Here is a 15,591-nt window from a genome sequence, read left to right as displayed (position 1 = left end):
TGCCCCACTTTTCCTTTTAAGTTTTTTTGGTTAGCTGCTTGTTTGCCCCAACTGCTTCAGATGGCTGGGGTGTTAAACAATTGCAGCGGATTGTTTTTGACAAATGCCCCGGGGGAAAAGGCTGTTAGTACTGGGGAAACTCTGAGTCAGGTCAAATAATGAGAAATCTTGGAGTAGGAGTTTTTCGGGTAACTGCCAGTAAGCTCAAATAATAGCACTTTTCTGAAAATGGGGCTTTGAAAGAGCTCCAGTTCTGTTCCAGCTCATCCAGTGGCTGGTAGGCCCCTAGTTTCCACTGTGTTTTGGGGCTGTTGCTTTTAAGGCTGCCTTGGAGCTGATTAGGGGGAATGGGAATAGGGCAAGTTAAAATGCCACAAAGCTTGCTGTTTTTACTGAGATTCAGCCTTTTTTTTCCCCTTGAATAAATGCTCCTCAGGTGTTGCAAGCCTTTGGTTAATATGTGGAGTTCTGAAAGTGTTGATTTTGACTTTTTTTGCTAGTGTTCTTGTTGCCTTTATGGAAGAGAGGATTTTTGGAGGCCTTTATTCTGCCATTCCTGATGTTATCACCCTAATTGTTCCTTAAACATTTAAAAATATTCTTACTTTTTCTTTCTTTTAAAATACTTTACAAGTTTTTTTTTTTTTTTGATTTTGAAAGACTCGCAAGAAGTTGCAAAAAGAGTACAGAGAGTTCCTATGCACTCTTTACCCAACTTCCCCCAATGATAAATCATATAACCACAGTATCTTAGCAAAACCAGGAAATTGATGTTGGTATAGTACTATTAAGTTGACTATAGATGTTATTAGAATATCACCAGTCTTTGCATACACTGTCTTTTATTGACATGGTGTTGGTGTGTAGTTCCTCGAAATTTTATCATGTCCAGATTCCAGATTAACACAATTAGGGTATTAAATTGTTCTGTCACCACAAAGAAACTCCTTTGTGTTATCCCTATATGGTCACACCCTCCCCCCCCACCCCGCCTTAACAGTTGGCAACTCATGATCCGTTCTCAGTCAATGTAATTTTGTCATTTTGAGAGTGGTATATAAATAGAATTTTACAGTAGGTAACACATAGATAAGGCTTTTATTTTCACTCACTACAGTGCCTTTGAGATCCATCCAAGTTGTATCATAGTTCATTCCTTTTTAATGCTGAATATTATTCCATTGTATGGGTGTACCACAGTTTGTTTACCTAGTTACCTATTGAAGGACATTTGGGTTGTTTCCAATTTTTTACTATTACCAGTAAAGCTGTTATGAACATTTGTGTACACATTTCTGTGTAAACTTAAGTTTTCATTTCTCTAGGATAAATATCCAGTAGTGTGATTCCCTAACTTATTTTTGTGTTGTCTGTTTTACTAACTACTAAAAGAGGGGTGTTACAATTAACTAAGACTGTGAATTTGTCTATTTCTTGTGTTTCTCTCAGGTTTTTTTTTTTTCAAGTATTTTGAAGGCATTTATTTTGTTTCTTGGTGAATTGACCTGCTTATTTTTATGAAATCCTTTTCTATCTGGTGATGTCTGCCTTGTTTGATATTAATATAGCCACTGTAGGTTTTTTATGATTAGTATTTGCATGGTATATCTTTTTATCCAAGCTTTTTGTTTTTAAACTCTCTGTTTTTATATTTAAAGTGTATCTCTAGTAAATGGCATTTTTTTAAAATCCAGTGTGACAGTCTTTATTTTTCAATTGCAATGTTTATCCATTTACATTTAGTGTGACTACTGATATGGTTGGGTTTAAGTATACCATCTTTTGTTTTCCATTTATCCTGTGTGTTATTATGTCTTTCCTGCTTTTTTTTCTAAATTGGCTATATTTTAATTTTTCATTTTATGTTGTCTATTGGGTTTTTTTAGCTACACCTTGTTGTGTTATCATTTGGTGATTGCTTTAGGAAGTGCAGTATTCATTTTTAACTTACCACAACCTATTTTGTTGTTGTTGTTGTTGTTGCTTTCTTTTTGGCCATGCTGTGCAGCTTGTGGGATCTCAGTTCCCTGACCAGGGATTTAACCCGGGCCACGGCAGTGAAGGCCTGGAATCCTAGCCACTAGGCCATCAGGGAACTCTATTACAACATATTTTTAATTAGTGTTCAATTATTTGACCTTTGACGTAAGTACCTTTAAAATTTAACCTTACTCTAGACCCAATCCTGATCTATGGGAGCCTGAGATAAGCAGCAGTCTGTTGATAGAAGTTAGAACCTGGAATCGAAAAATCCCTCAAGGCCCTTGTGATTATCATATGCCAGCCATTGAGAATACAAATGTAATTAAGGTTAAAAAAAAAAAACTTTAACTTTTATGTTGAGATAAGTTGATTGAGATAAAGTACAAAGCAACCCTTAAAATTGATTAAAAGTTCATCAAAGAACTTAACAGAACCTAGGGAGGAGGAATTAGTAAAACTAGGAGGTGGGCAGCAGTGCCTTAGTTTATAGGAGCTATCATTCACATTGTGAACTGCATCCTTTGGAGTTGTGCCAGGGGACAGCCTGTACACTTTTACATGGGAACCCTTAGGTACGAGTTGGGCAGAAAAGATTTTCTAAGAGAGGTGGCATACAAGAAATTTTAAAAAGGTGAATGGACGTTTGCTAGGCACAGAAGTATAGGGGAAGGACCTTACAGTCAGTCTTTTTTAGGGCACAGTGAGGTATTATGATCAGAAAATGGATTGTATGTGTTAGAATGGTGAGAGATAAAGTTAGAGAGGCACTGTATTTCAATGATTGTAATACGCACATTTCTTCACATTTTAACATCTCTCAGATGCATTTATGCCTTGCAATCTCCATGGGAAGTTGGAATCTTATGATTCATGGCATCTCAGATTTGATGAAATATTGTAGGTTCCAGCTAGACTCAATGTCCTTTATGTTAAAAAAGGCTTTTGTATTTTATCCTCTACATAGTTGTAAGGGGAATAACTTTTAAGTGGAAAAATATCATTATTTGTTTAAATAATATAATTCGGTGGTATTGTACAGGATTTATTGTGGCTAAAAAAATAGCAGCAGTGTAGGAATTTAGGCAAGGTCTATAGAGGACCTAGTTAAAGGCAGCGCCAGTCGGGTGTTGTGGGGTTCCTGGTAGATGAACTGTTGGAACAAACCAAGACGATGCAGTTACTACTAAGAATGGTGCTTACTGATGGAGAGAGAGGAATCACATATAAAGTTAAGGTTTCTGAATTTCAAAAGGGGATGATTGCTGTAACAGTTAAGGACACTCATCAATAGTTAGTTTCCTAAATCTGGCACCAGATGTAACTAAATATTTTCACTGACCAGAGGGCTAATCAATATCAATATATCAATAAACAAGACAAAGTTTTCTCAGGATCTTTTACTGTAATATCTATGTCAGTGCATAGTGTTTGAAGGTTGTCTAACAAAATAATAATTATAGTATAGGTTTATGTTGGATGGAGCCTGAATTATGAGACACTTCACAATTACTGACCAAAAAAAAAAAAAAGAAAGAAAGAAAAAGTCATTCAGAATCTTTCATCCTAGCATCCATTCCAGGAAAAAGACATTGCTAACATTTGGAACAAAATAATAATCCTAGTATGGGTTAGTCATAGTTTTTGGCCATAGACCAGCCCCATCTTGTTCACATCTAATAGGACAAGTTCAAAGTAAATGCTTACTTAAATAGTATCGTCATTGTTTAAGAAGGGTGATACAGTATTTACTGGCGTGGACACTAGTTTGTATTTAGGAAACTAACCATTTTGAAGAATTAGTGTTTTTTTTTAATTTTTTTTATTAGTTTCTGCTTTATAACAAAGTGAATCAGTCATACATATACATCCGTTCCCACATCCCTTCCCTCATGCATCTCCCTCCCTCCCACCCTCCCCATCCCACCCCTCCAGGCAGTCACAAAGCACAGAGCTGATCTCCCCGTGCTCTGCGGCTGCTTCCCACTATCTATCTACCTCACGTTTGGTAGTGTATACATGTCCATGCCTCTCTTTCGCTTTGTCACAGCTTACACTTCCCCCTCCCCATATCCTCAAGTCCTTTCTCAAGTAGGTCTGTGTCTTTATTCCCGTTTTACCCCTAGGTTCTTCATGACATTTTTTAAAAAAATTCCATATATATGTGTTAGCATACGGTATTTGTCTTTCTCTTTCTGACTTACTTCACTCTGTATGACAGACTCTAGGTCTATCCACCTCATTACAAATAGCTCAGTTTCGTTTCTTTTTATGGCTGAGTAATATTCCATTGTATATATGTGCCACATCTTCTTTATCCATTCATCCGATGATGGACATTTAGGTTGTTTCCAGCTCCGGGCTATTGTGAATAGAGCTGCAATGAACATTTTGGTACATGTCTCTTTTTGAATTATGGTTTTCTCAGGGTATATGCCTAGTAGTGGGATTGCTGGGTCATATGGTAGTTCTATTTTTAGTTTTTTAAGGAACTTCCATACTGTTCTCCATAGTGGCTGTACCAATTCACATTCCCACCAGCAGTGCAAGAGTGTTCCCTTTTCTCCACACCCTCTCCAGCATTTATTGTTTCTAGATTTCTTGATGATGGCCATTCTGACTGGTGTGAGATGATATCTCATTGTAGTTTTGATTTGCATTTCTCTAATGATTAATGATGTTGAGCATTCTTTCATGTGTTTGTTGGCAGTCTGTATATCTTCTTTGGAGAAATGCCTATTTAAGTCTTCTGCCCATTTTTGGATTGGGTTGTTTGTTTTTTTGCTATTGAGCTGCATGAGCTGTTTATAAATTTTGGAGATTAACCCTTTGTCAGTTGCTTCATTTGCAAATATTTTCTCCCATTCTGAGGGTTGTCTTTTGGTCTTGTTTATGGTTTCCTTTGCTGTGCAAAAGCTTTGAAGTTTCATTAGGTCCCATTTGTTTATCTTTGTTTTTATTTCCATTTCTCTAGGAGGTGGGTCCAAAAGGATCTTGCTGTGATTTATGTCATAGAGTGTTCTGCCTATGTTTTCCTCTAAGAGTTTGATAGTTTCTGGCCTTACATTTAGATCTTTAATCCATTTTGAGCTTATTTTTGTGTATGGTGTTAGGGAATGATCTAATCTCATACTTTTACATGTCCCTGTCCAGTTTTCCCAGCACCACTTATTGAAGAGGCTGTCCTTTCTCCACTGTACATTCCTGCCTCCTTTATCAAAGATAAGTTGGCCATATGTGGGTGGGTTTATCTCTGGGCTTTCTATCCTGTTCCATTGATCTATCTTTCTGTTTTTATGCCAGTACCACACTGTCTTGATTACTGTAGCTTTGTAGTATAGTCTGAAGTCAGGGAGCCTGATTCCTCCAGCTCCGTTTTTCGTTCTCAAGATTGCTTTGGCTATTCGGGGTCTTTTGTTTTTCCAATCAAATTTTGAAATTTTTTGTTCTAGTTCTGTGAAAAATGCCACTGGTAGTTTGATAGGGATTGCATTGAATCTGTAGATTGCTTTGGGTAGTAGAGTCATTTTCACAATATTGATTCTTCCAATCCAGGAGCATGGTATATCTCTCCATCTATTTGTATCATCTTTAATTTCTTTCATCAGTGTCTTATAATTTTCTGCATACAGATCTTTTGTCTCCTTAGGTAGGTTTAGTCCTAGATATGAATTAGTGTTTTTAACAAAGTTAATTTGTCATATTAGAATGAAATCATATAATAGTTTCTCATTTACGTACAGTGATGGAGAGGAAAGCGACGTGAGTAGTTTAAACTTATTTGCTTTTGGAAATAATTGTGTAGTTTTTACTTAACTTACTGTTTGAAGACACCTTTTATCTGCTATTTTAAATTTTATTGTCCCCACCTCTTACCTTAGCCACTGTTGCTGCAACAGATTCCACACAGGCTCTGGACAATTCCAACTTAACAGCATCTCTCATCAGGGCCCATGCTGTGTACTTCTTGCAGTGAGGAACAGTAGTCAGTGTATAAGTTCTTCCTCTTTTATCCTTTACACACAGAGCTCTGAATCACCTTTTACACATTCTTGTCCATTTTTGTTCATAAGCAAAGGTTTTGTTGGACAAATAAGTTTAGGAATGAGCTTAAACATGGTTATTGTGATTCAGGGTGCTCATTTTCCCCCATAATTCTTTGTAGAAACCGTAGGCCCAGAGAGGTTGAATTAATTTGGTAATGTTATTTTTAATAAATTTTCAAATAGAGTGTTATGAACTATTTTGAGAATGCAGGAGATGTGCAAAGGACTGACTTCTTAAAAAGAAATATCACAGGTACATTCCTTAAAACCAAGAGGGGGGCTTCCCTGGTGGTGCAGTGGTTGAGAGTCCGCCTGCCGATGCAGGGGACATGGGTTCATGCCCCGGTCTGGGAGGATCCCACATGCCGCGGAGTGGCTGGGCCCATGAGCCATGGCCGCTGAGCCTGCGCGTCCAGAGCCTGTGCTCTGCAACGGGAGAGGCCACAACAGTGAGAGGCCCGCGTACCGCAAACAAACAAACAAACAAACAAAAAACCAAGAGGGGACCAGTTGGCGGTGGAGAGACTGACATGGGGAAAGAAGGATATTTTTTTGTGATGATGGAAATGTTTCATATTTTGATTTTGGTGGTGGTTACATTACTGTATATATTGAACTGAACACTTAAAAAGTGTGAATAAAAAGAAACAACCAAGCAGCTCCCCTGTGCTTTTTTAAAGAAAAATAAACAAGTTCTAAGAGTTTTTATTGTTTGACTAATAACACAAATCAGGCAGAGAAGTCCCTAATGAAATGATGGTCACGTTTTACTGTATCTGCCTGTTGATCCTTCATTTTCTAAGCACTTATTTTCTTTTTATATTAGACTTTTATTTTGATTACAAATGCCTGTGTGAATAAATAAATGCCTTGTCTTTTATCCCTCCCCCATCATTTTTCTTTAAATAGAAAAAGGGACAAATTTCTCTTAATTGCATATTCAGCCATAGTTGCCCAATCTGTGATTTTAATAAGAGATTGTAATTCAATCTTCTAAATCATTTTACACTATAATTGTAGGCTATACCTCGTTTTCCTAAAGAAACTTTTGGGTATCAGTCCTATTGATATTACTAATAATCTCCAAATGGTGAGGATGGTAACTGGTATGGAGGCAACTGGAAGAGAGCTTGAGCAAACTAGATAGCAATGGGAAATTGCACAGAGGCAAATTTTATTGCATAAACTAGAAGAATGGCCCTCATTGAGGCTGACCCAGCTATGGCCTCTGGTCCATTTCTTGCTGTCAGTTGGTATCAGTTGTGGTGGAGTTCTATCTTTCCCTCAGTTTTGAGCCGTATTGTAATCAGTTATGGGAAAACAGACTCCCTCAAAGTCTGTTAAATGTAATTGAAAATTACACTATCTATGATACCCATTGTGAAGGTCCCACTCCAGTCATTCAGTTTTTGAAGGGTAAGGCTGTTGTCTGGATTCCTCCAGGACTTGCTGTATGCTCCCTAATAAACTTTCATTAGTTCAGTATTTTACTGTCTAGAGAGAGTTAAATATCTATCATGTTTGTTGAGTATAAAACTTTATTGTGATAGACCTTAAAAAATTTTGAATTTAATTAGCTTTAGTCTTTAGCTGTTAAATATTGTGGAAAAAAATAACATGATCTGGTTTCTTCTTTTGTTATGTTTTATTTCATCCAATTTAAAAGTCATTCTCTTTTCTAAATGACTTTGTGCTTCCTCTAAAATGTTGTCCTACATGTCATAGGCAAATCAGAGGTTTAATAAACTAGTATGTTAAGTTTATTTCCAAGGTAAAGTGAAAATATTTATTTTTATATTTGTGCATTTTACACATCACCTTACTTTCAGAAGTATTTATTTCTAACTTGTACTGTATTTTGTGTTTTTTTAGTGAAAATATTCTCTTTGGAATGGGAAATCCTCTTCTTGACATCACTGCTGTGGTGGATAAGGATTTCCTTGATAAGTAAGTATTAAGTTCTTCGTATGTACTATGTGAAACTTACATCTAAAGAAAAACTGAAAATTTTAGAATTGAATTTACTGTTTAACATCTTCAATTGGAGGAAAGTTCAGGAAATTTAAATCTGATAATAGCAAGTGCACCATTATTATTTATTGAGTAATTGACCGCAGTCTTCCCTGGGAAAACTTAGGTACATTTGTTCATTCCTGTTGCTACTTTCACTTGAAATTTATTTTTTTACTCTTTGCAAGGAAGAAGTATGTGAATTACCTAATGATTTAATTTCCACATTTTAAAATTACTGTCAATGAACTAAATCTATAGTGGTGCCATAACATATGGGAGAAGGAATAGGATTAGAGAGGGCAAGAAGAATATGTAGGACTTAATTCAAACACCATGAATCTCCACTATTTCCCCCTAATAATAACTTTTGATGTTGTTAATTTAGCTGAGAAATCATTTTGTGTTTATTTATCTGTCTGTGATGATTTGGTGCAAGGAAAAAAATACAAAAAATATTTAATAATGAGAAATTAAGATCCCCTTCCCCTTGAACACCCCAAGTTCTTTGCCCAGGGGCAACCACTTTTAAAAAAATATTATGGAGATAAAATTTACTTAAAATTAAATCATAATTTTAACTATTTTAGAGTGTATGATTCAGTGACTGCTAGGACATTTGCAGTGTTGTACAACCGTCACCACTATCTTAACTCCAGGACATTTCATCACCCCAAAAAGAAACTTGTAGCCGTTAAGTGGTCATTTCAGTATTCCCACCTGCCCTCCCCACCTCTCCCCAATCTTCTGGGAGCTACCAGTCTGTTTTCGTCTCCATGGATTTGCCTATTCTGGATATTTTATTTCATATAAGTGGAGACATACAATATGTGGCCTTTTGTGTCTGGCTTATTTTACTTAACATGATGTTTTTCAGTGCTCTTCTATGTATCATCAGAAGTTATTATTAGGGGGAAATAGTGGAGATACATGGTGTTTGAATGGTGGATGGATGTTTGAATGGATACATGGTGTCCTACATATTCTTCCTGCCCTGTCTAATCCATGTTGTAGCATGTATCAGTACTTCATTCCTTTTAAGGCAGAATAATACTCCATTGTTTGTATACACCACAGTTCGTTTGTGCATTCATCAGTTGGTGGAGCCATTGTTTGGTGGATACTTGGATTGTTTTGGTTTTTGGCTATTATGAAGAAAGCTGCTGTGAACGTTCATGTACAAGTTTTTGCATGGGTATATATTTTCATTTCTTTTGGTATATATATTGGAGTGGAATTGCTAAGTCAGATGGTAATTCTGTGTTTAGCTTTTTAAAGAAGCATATCCTCACCAAAACGTGGTCTTTTCCCTTTTTAAAATTATAGCCATCCTGGGACTTCCCTGGTGGTCCAGTGGTTAAGACTCTGTGCTTTCATTGCAGGGGTCATGGGTTCGATCCCTGGTTGGGGAACTAAGATCCCACATGCCACGTGGCATGGCGAGGAAAAAAAAAGGAGAAAAAATAAAATTATAGCCATCCTAGTGGGTGTAAAGTAATATTGTGGTTTTGATTTACATTTTTCTAATTACTAATGATGCTGAGCATCTTTTCATGTGCTTATTGGCCATTTGTATATCTTTGGAAAAATGTGTGTTCTTCACCCATTTTTTAATTTTTTTTTGTTGTGGTTGTAAGAATTCTTTATATATTCTTAATACTAGACCCTTAATAGATATATGATTTGCAAACAATTTCTCCTATTCTGTGGGTTATTTTGACTTTCTTGAGAGTATCCTTTAATGTGTAAGTTTTAAATTTTGATGAAGTCCAGTTTATTTTTTCTTTTGTTGCTGTGCTTTTGCTGTCATATCTGAAAATCTGTTGCTAAATCTAAGGTCACAATGATTTATGCCTATGTTTTCTTCTAGGAGTTTTAGTTTTAGCTCTTAAATTTAGGGCTTTGATCCATTTTGAGTTAATTTTTGTATCAGATGTGTGGTAAGGGTTCACTTCATTTTTTTGCACTTCATTTTTGTGGAAGTCTAGTTGTCCCCGCATCATTTGTTGACGAGAGTTTTCTTTTCCCCATTGAGTGTTCTTGGCCATCTTAAAAATCCGTTGACCATAGGTGTTTGGGTTAATTTCTGGCTTCTCAGTTCTATTCCATAAGTCTGTATGCTTGTCCTTATTCCAGTACTACACTGTTTTGATTACTGTAGATTTGTAGTTAGTTTGTAGTAAGTTTTGAAGTCAGTAAGTGTGAGCCCTCCAACTTTGTTGTTGTCTTTTAAGGTTGTTTTGGCTATTCAGAGTCCCTTGCAATTCCATGTTAATTTTAGGATCAGCTTGTCCATTCCTGTAAAAAAGGCAGTTGGAATTTGGAATGGGATTGCACTGAATCTGTAGATCAGTTATAGAAGCATTTTAACAATATTAAGTCTTCCAATTCATGAACAGGAGATGTCTTTCTTTAAGTTGTTTCAACAGTGTTCAGTAGTTTTAAGTTTAGAAGTCTCGCATTTCCTTGGTTAAATTTAATCCTAAGTATTTCATTATTTTTGATGCTACTGTAAATGGAATTGTTTTCTTAATTTCATTTTTGGATTGTTCATGCTAATACATAGAAATACAACTGATTTGGGGGGATAACCATTTTTAACAAATTCTGTTTTTTAATGTCTTGGAGATTATCTTTATAACTCTTTATCTGTTTAAATTCAAGTATCAAAGGATCGGGCAAGAATTTATAAATGTGTAAATTTGCCCTATTGTAATATAATAGGAAATAGGTTGAGGTGCCAGGGACAAACTGGAGAATGTGTCTTATCCTAAGAAATTCAGATACAAATTTTTAAAATATACTTTGTGGGCTTCCCTGGTGGTGCAGTGGTTGAGAGTCCGCCTGCCAATGCAGGGGACACGGGTTTGTGCCCCGGTCTGGGAAGATCCCACATGCCGCGGAGCGGCTGGGCCCGTGAGCCATGGCCGCTGAGCCTGCGCCTCCGGAGCCTGTGCTCCGCAACGGGAGAGGCCACGACAGTGAGAGGCCCACGTACCGCAATAAATGAATGAATGAATGAATGAATGAATGAATAAAAAAATAAAAAAATAAAAAAAATAAAAAAATAATAAGTAAGTAAGTAAGTAAATAAATAAATAAATAAATAAAATCTACTTTGCTAATCAGAAACACTCCTGCATACAATTATGTTAATGGTTTTACTTCTGATTACCTTGTACTTTTAAATGATATAATATTCACACATTAAAATATTTTCTTGTATCAACTTTCAATAGAATCTTTAGACTTCTCATTATATAGAATTAGAAGTGCCTCTATTCTTCCATCTGCTACTTCACTCCTTTTAAGTCCTGTTAACATTCTACTTTAACTCCTGACTCTAACTTCTACTCTTTTAACTTTCTACTTTCTAACTTCTGTTTAACTATATTTTTTATTTTAATAAAGATTGATATGTTTTCATTCTGTTAGCTATCTATAATTGTCTTACCAACTTTGAATACAAAGTGGTAGTGAAGATTGAAAATCACTAAACATACTTAATACTAGTATCACTGTATTTATCCCTTTTTTCAGAATTAAATAGTATACTAAGAATGTAGAGTAGGTGTAACATTTGGAATGTAATTAGAGCACTTAACTCTATTAACAAACTAAAGAAAGAAAAATCACATTGTCATCTCAATAGATAGAAAAACCATTTGCCAAAACTACTATCTATTCTTTTTTTTTTTTGCGGTACACGGGCCTCTCACCGTTGTGGCCCCTCCCGCTGCAGAGCACAGGCTCCAGACACGCAGGCCTAGCGGCCATGGCTCACGGGCCCAGCCGCTTGGCGGCATGCGGGATCCTCCCAGACCGGGGCACGAACCCGTGTCCCCTGCATCGGCAGGTGGACTCTCAACCACTGCGCCACCAGGGAAGCCCTACTATCTATTCTTGATAAAGTTTTTTATAGCATTCTTAGAATAGAAGGGAACTCCTTTAACCTCATAAAATTTAGGTTAGGGAAAAGCCTACTAATAACATAATTCCTAATGGTGAAAGTCTGCATGCTTCCCCCTAAGATCAGAAACAATTCAAGGATGTCTGCTCTCACCACTTCAAAATGTATACAGTGGTACTGAAGATTCTGTTCAGGACAATCAGGCAAGAAGAAGTAAAAGACATCCAGGTTGCAAAGGAAGGAATAAACTTTTTATTTCCAAAAGGCATGATCATTTATGTAGAATAACTGATGGAATCTACAAAAAAAGCTACTACCTGATTTCTAGAATTATTATAAAGCTACAGTAATCAAAACAGCGATATCAGTGTAAAGTTTGATGGCATAGAATAGAAAGTCCAGAAATAGACCCACACAGAAATGGACAACTGATTTTTTTCAAATTAATTAATTAATTAATTAATTTTTGGCTACGTTGTATCTTTGTTGCTGCGCGTGGGCTTTCTCTAGTCACAGCGAGGGGGGGCTACTCCTCGCTGCGGTGCATGGGCTTCTTATTGCCGTGGCTTCTCGTTGCGGAGCACAGGCTTCAGTTGTTGTGGCACACAGGCTCAGTAGTTGTGGCTTGCAGGCTCTAGAGCGCAGGCTCATTAGTTGTGGCGCAAGGGCTTAGTTGCTCAGCGTCATGTGGGATCTTCCTGGACCAGCGCTCGAACCCGTGTCCCGCTTTGGCAGGCGGATTCTTAACCACTGTGCCACTAGGCAAGTCCCTGGGCGACTGATTTTTGACAAAGGTGCAAGGCAGTTCAGTGGAGAAAGGATTATCTTTTCAACAAATAGTGCTGGAACAATTGGATATCAACATGCATAAAAATGAATTTGGATCTGTATTTTGTACCATATACAAAATTAACTGATAGAACTAAATGTCAAGCCTAAAAGTATAACACTTCTGGATGATAATATAGGAGAAAATCTTTGTGACTGGTTTAAACCAGAATTTCTTAAATATAGAACACCAGAAGTATGTCCTATAAAAGAAAAATTGATAAGCTGGACCTTTTCAAAATGAAAATTTTTACTATTGGAAAGATACTGTTATAAGAATTAAAGGACAAACCACAGGTTTGGAGAAAATCTTTGCAAAGCATATGTCTGATAAAGGACTACCGGTCAGAATACATAATGAACTCTCAAAACTCAATCAGAAAAGAAACAACCCAATAAAAAAATGGGCAAGGGATTTGAACATTCACCAAAGATATATGGATGGCAAATAACCACATGGAAAGGTACTCAGTCTCTTTCATTATTAGGGAAATGTAAATTAAAGATACAGTGAAGTACTACCACACATTTGTTAGAATGGCTAAAATTTTAAAACAGAGCATACCAAATGTTGGCTAGATAATGGAGCAACTACAACTTTCTTCTCATGGGGAGTTAAAATGCTGCACTGAATTTCAGTTTAAAAAGTTAAACACACATCTATTTGATCCAACCATTTCATTGTATTTACCCAAGAGAAGTGAAAACGTGTGTCCATACAAAGATGTGTTCACTAATGTTATGGTGATTTTTGTTTTTAATAGCTAGAACCTGAAAGTTATCTAAATGTCTGTCAACAGGTGAATCATTAAACAGATTGTTTACCCATACATTAGAATTTTAGTCAGAAATAAAAAAGGAACAGAGCATTGTTTGGATGAAACTCAGAATAATTGTGTTCATTGAAAAAAGCCAGACAAAAAAGAATACATACTGTATCATTCCATTTATATTGAGATTGTAGGGAATTCAATTTATAGTGACAGAAAGCAGATCATTGGTTTCCTGTGCATGTGCCAGGGTGTGGTGGAGGGCAGGAAGGAGAGATTACAAGGCGGGAAGGAGAGATTACAGAGAGACAGGACGGAGATTTTAGGAGTGTGTTCATTACTTTGATTGTATAATGATTTCATGAGCATATACATGTATCAAAACTTATCAAATTGTATACTTCAAATATGTAAGATGTATTGTATGTCAGTTACACGTCAGGAAAGCTTTATAAATAAAACAAAATAGAATCAATTGACATGAATTTATGCGTTTAAAGTTAGAACTCCTTTGTTTGCTTAGTGTGAGATGTTTTGTCCAGGAAATCAACTAATTGATTGTCACTGTTTTAAAATTCTAATAGCATATAAAAGTACAAAGAGAAATTTAAAAAATTGAAATTTTATGACGTGTAACCAGTGTTAAACTGTTTTGATGAACATGCCCCAGACATCTACGTATAACCCAGAGAGATATTGTATATGTTTGTGTTTATGGGATAATATTCTGTGTAGTCTTAGGAAATTAGCTTTTTTTTTTCACTGTACACTATGTTTTTAAAGGTTCATACAAATATGATCAGAGTGATTATGATGTGGCAGCTGTGTGCTGACACTATTGGGAACTCAAATAGCTTCTTTGTTTCACTAGCAGCTGATCCTAAATGGCCAGCTAAAGTCTTATTTTTTTTTATTTTATGAGGGTTTTAATCAGTAAAACTGACTTTTGAAATCAGTACTTGGAGATAAAAGGCACGTTTTTGAACTCTAATCATAAAAAGTAGAGCATTCTCTTGGGCTTCCCTGGTGGCGCAGTGGTTGAGAGTCCACCTGCCGATGCAGGGGACACGGGTTCGTGCCCCTATCCCGGAAGATCCCACATGCCGAGGAGCGGCTGGGCCCGCGAGCCATGGCCGCGGAGCCTGTGTGTCCGGAGCCTGTGCTCCGCAACGGGAGAGGCCACAGCAGTGAGAGGCCCGCGTACAGCAAAAAAAAAAAAAAAAAAAAAAAAGTAGAGCATTCTCTTTCTTATATTCCTGACCATTTCTTCCAAAATACACTTGAAAGTGTTCCTTATCATTTCAACAGACTATTTTTAACTTACGTTTTAGACCATGTTTGGATGAGTGTTTTATATTTGCACTGTATAAAAATAAATTATCCAGGAATAATTTGCTAGGTACTATAACAAATGAATTAAATATATACTTATTATTATCTTACACTATAAAAATGAATTAACTGTTAAAATTCTTATAAAGTATTTGTTTTTGTGATTCTGATTTTTTTTTAAAAAGTACTTGGCCTTTTCAATTAAAAAAATAATTATTGTAAAACTAGTACTAGTTAAAAAGTAAGCTAGTACTGAAGGTTTTTAAGGAAAAAATCAGTTCTTTGCCGCATCTTCCATCTTTCCCCTTGCTTTTACCCCATTCTGCATAAGTGCTGTTTTTCCAGAAGATTTTAAATTCTATTAGCTGTTTTTTCCTGGTATCTGCCTATTTCTAAACAATATGCTAGTGTTTGTGTGATTTTTCATAAGGGTCATTGATTGGAGAGGCAAAGGACAAAAGTTCCTTTAATGTAAGGAAAGGATACAAGAACATGATTCCATTAGGAAGGATTCCAGAATAGAGGATACAATAGCACTGTGTGGAGGGGCACACTTGGTCTTCAAGTCACTGGGGAGAATAGATGACCAAATCTTGTTACTGGGTGATGGTGGAGAGGATTCCCTCTGACCTTCTGAGAACTTTGCTTTTGCAATTCTCAACAGGATTTATATACTCCCTTGATTGTTTTTTTTTTTTTTAATTGTTGGAGGGTC

At 36.3% G+C, this 15,591-nt stretch overlaps 1 protein-coding gene across 4 annotated transcripts in view; it reads left to right on the top strand.

Annotated features, from left to right (window-relative positions):
• Positions 1–15,591, top strand: part of ADK (adenosine kinase) — a 509,588-nt gene that overhangs the window by 37,471 nt on the left and 456,526 nt on the right. For all 4 annotated transcript variants that reach the window (XM_081244849.1, XM_081244846.1, XM_081244848.1 and 1 more), the window contains exon 2: positions 7,899–7,973. In XM_081244849.1, coding sequence (XP_081100975.1) covers positions 7,899–7,973 — 75 coding nt within the window. The remainder of the gene's footprint in view (positions 1–7,898; positions 7,974–15,591) is intronic.

This window comes from Mesoplodon bidens (genome assembly GCF_964165515.1).
Source record: "Mesoplodon bidens genome assembly, chromosome: 1".
NCBI lineage: Eukaryota > Metazoa > Chordata > Mammalia > Artiodactyla > Ziphiidae > Mesoplodon > Mesoplodon bidens.
This window is presented reverse-complemented; position numbering and strand designations above follow the sequence as displayed.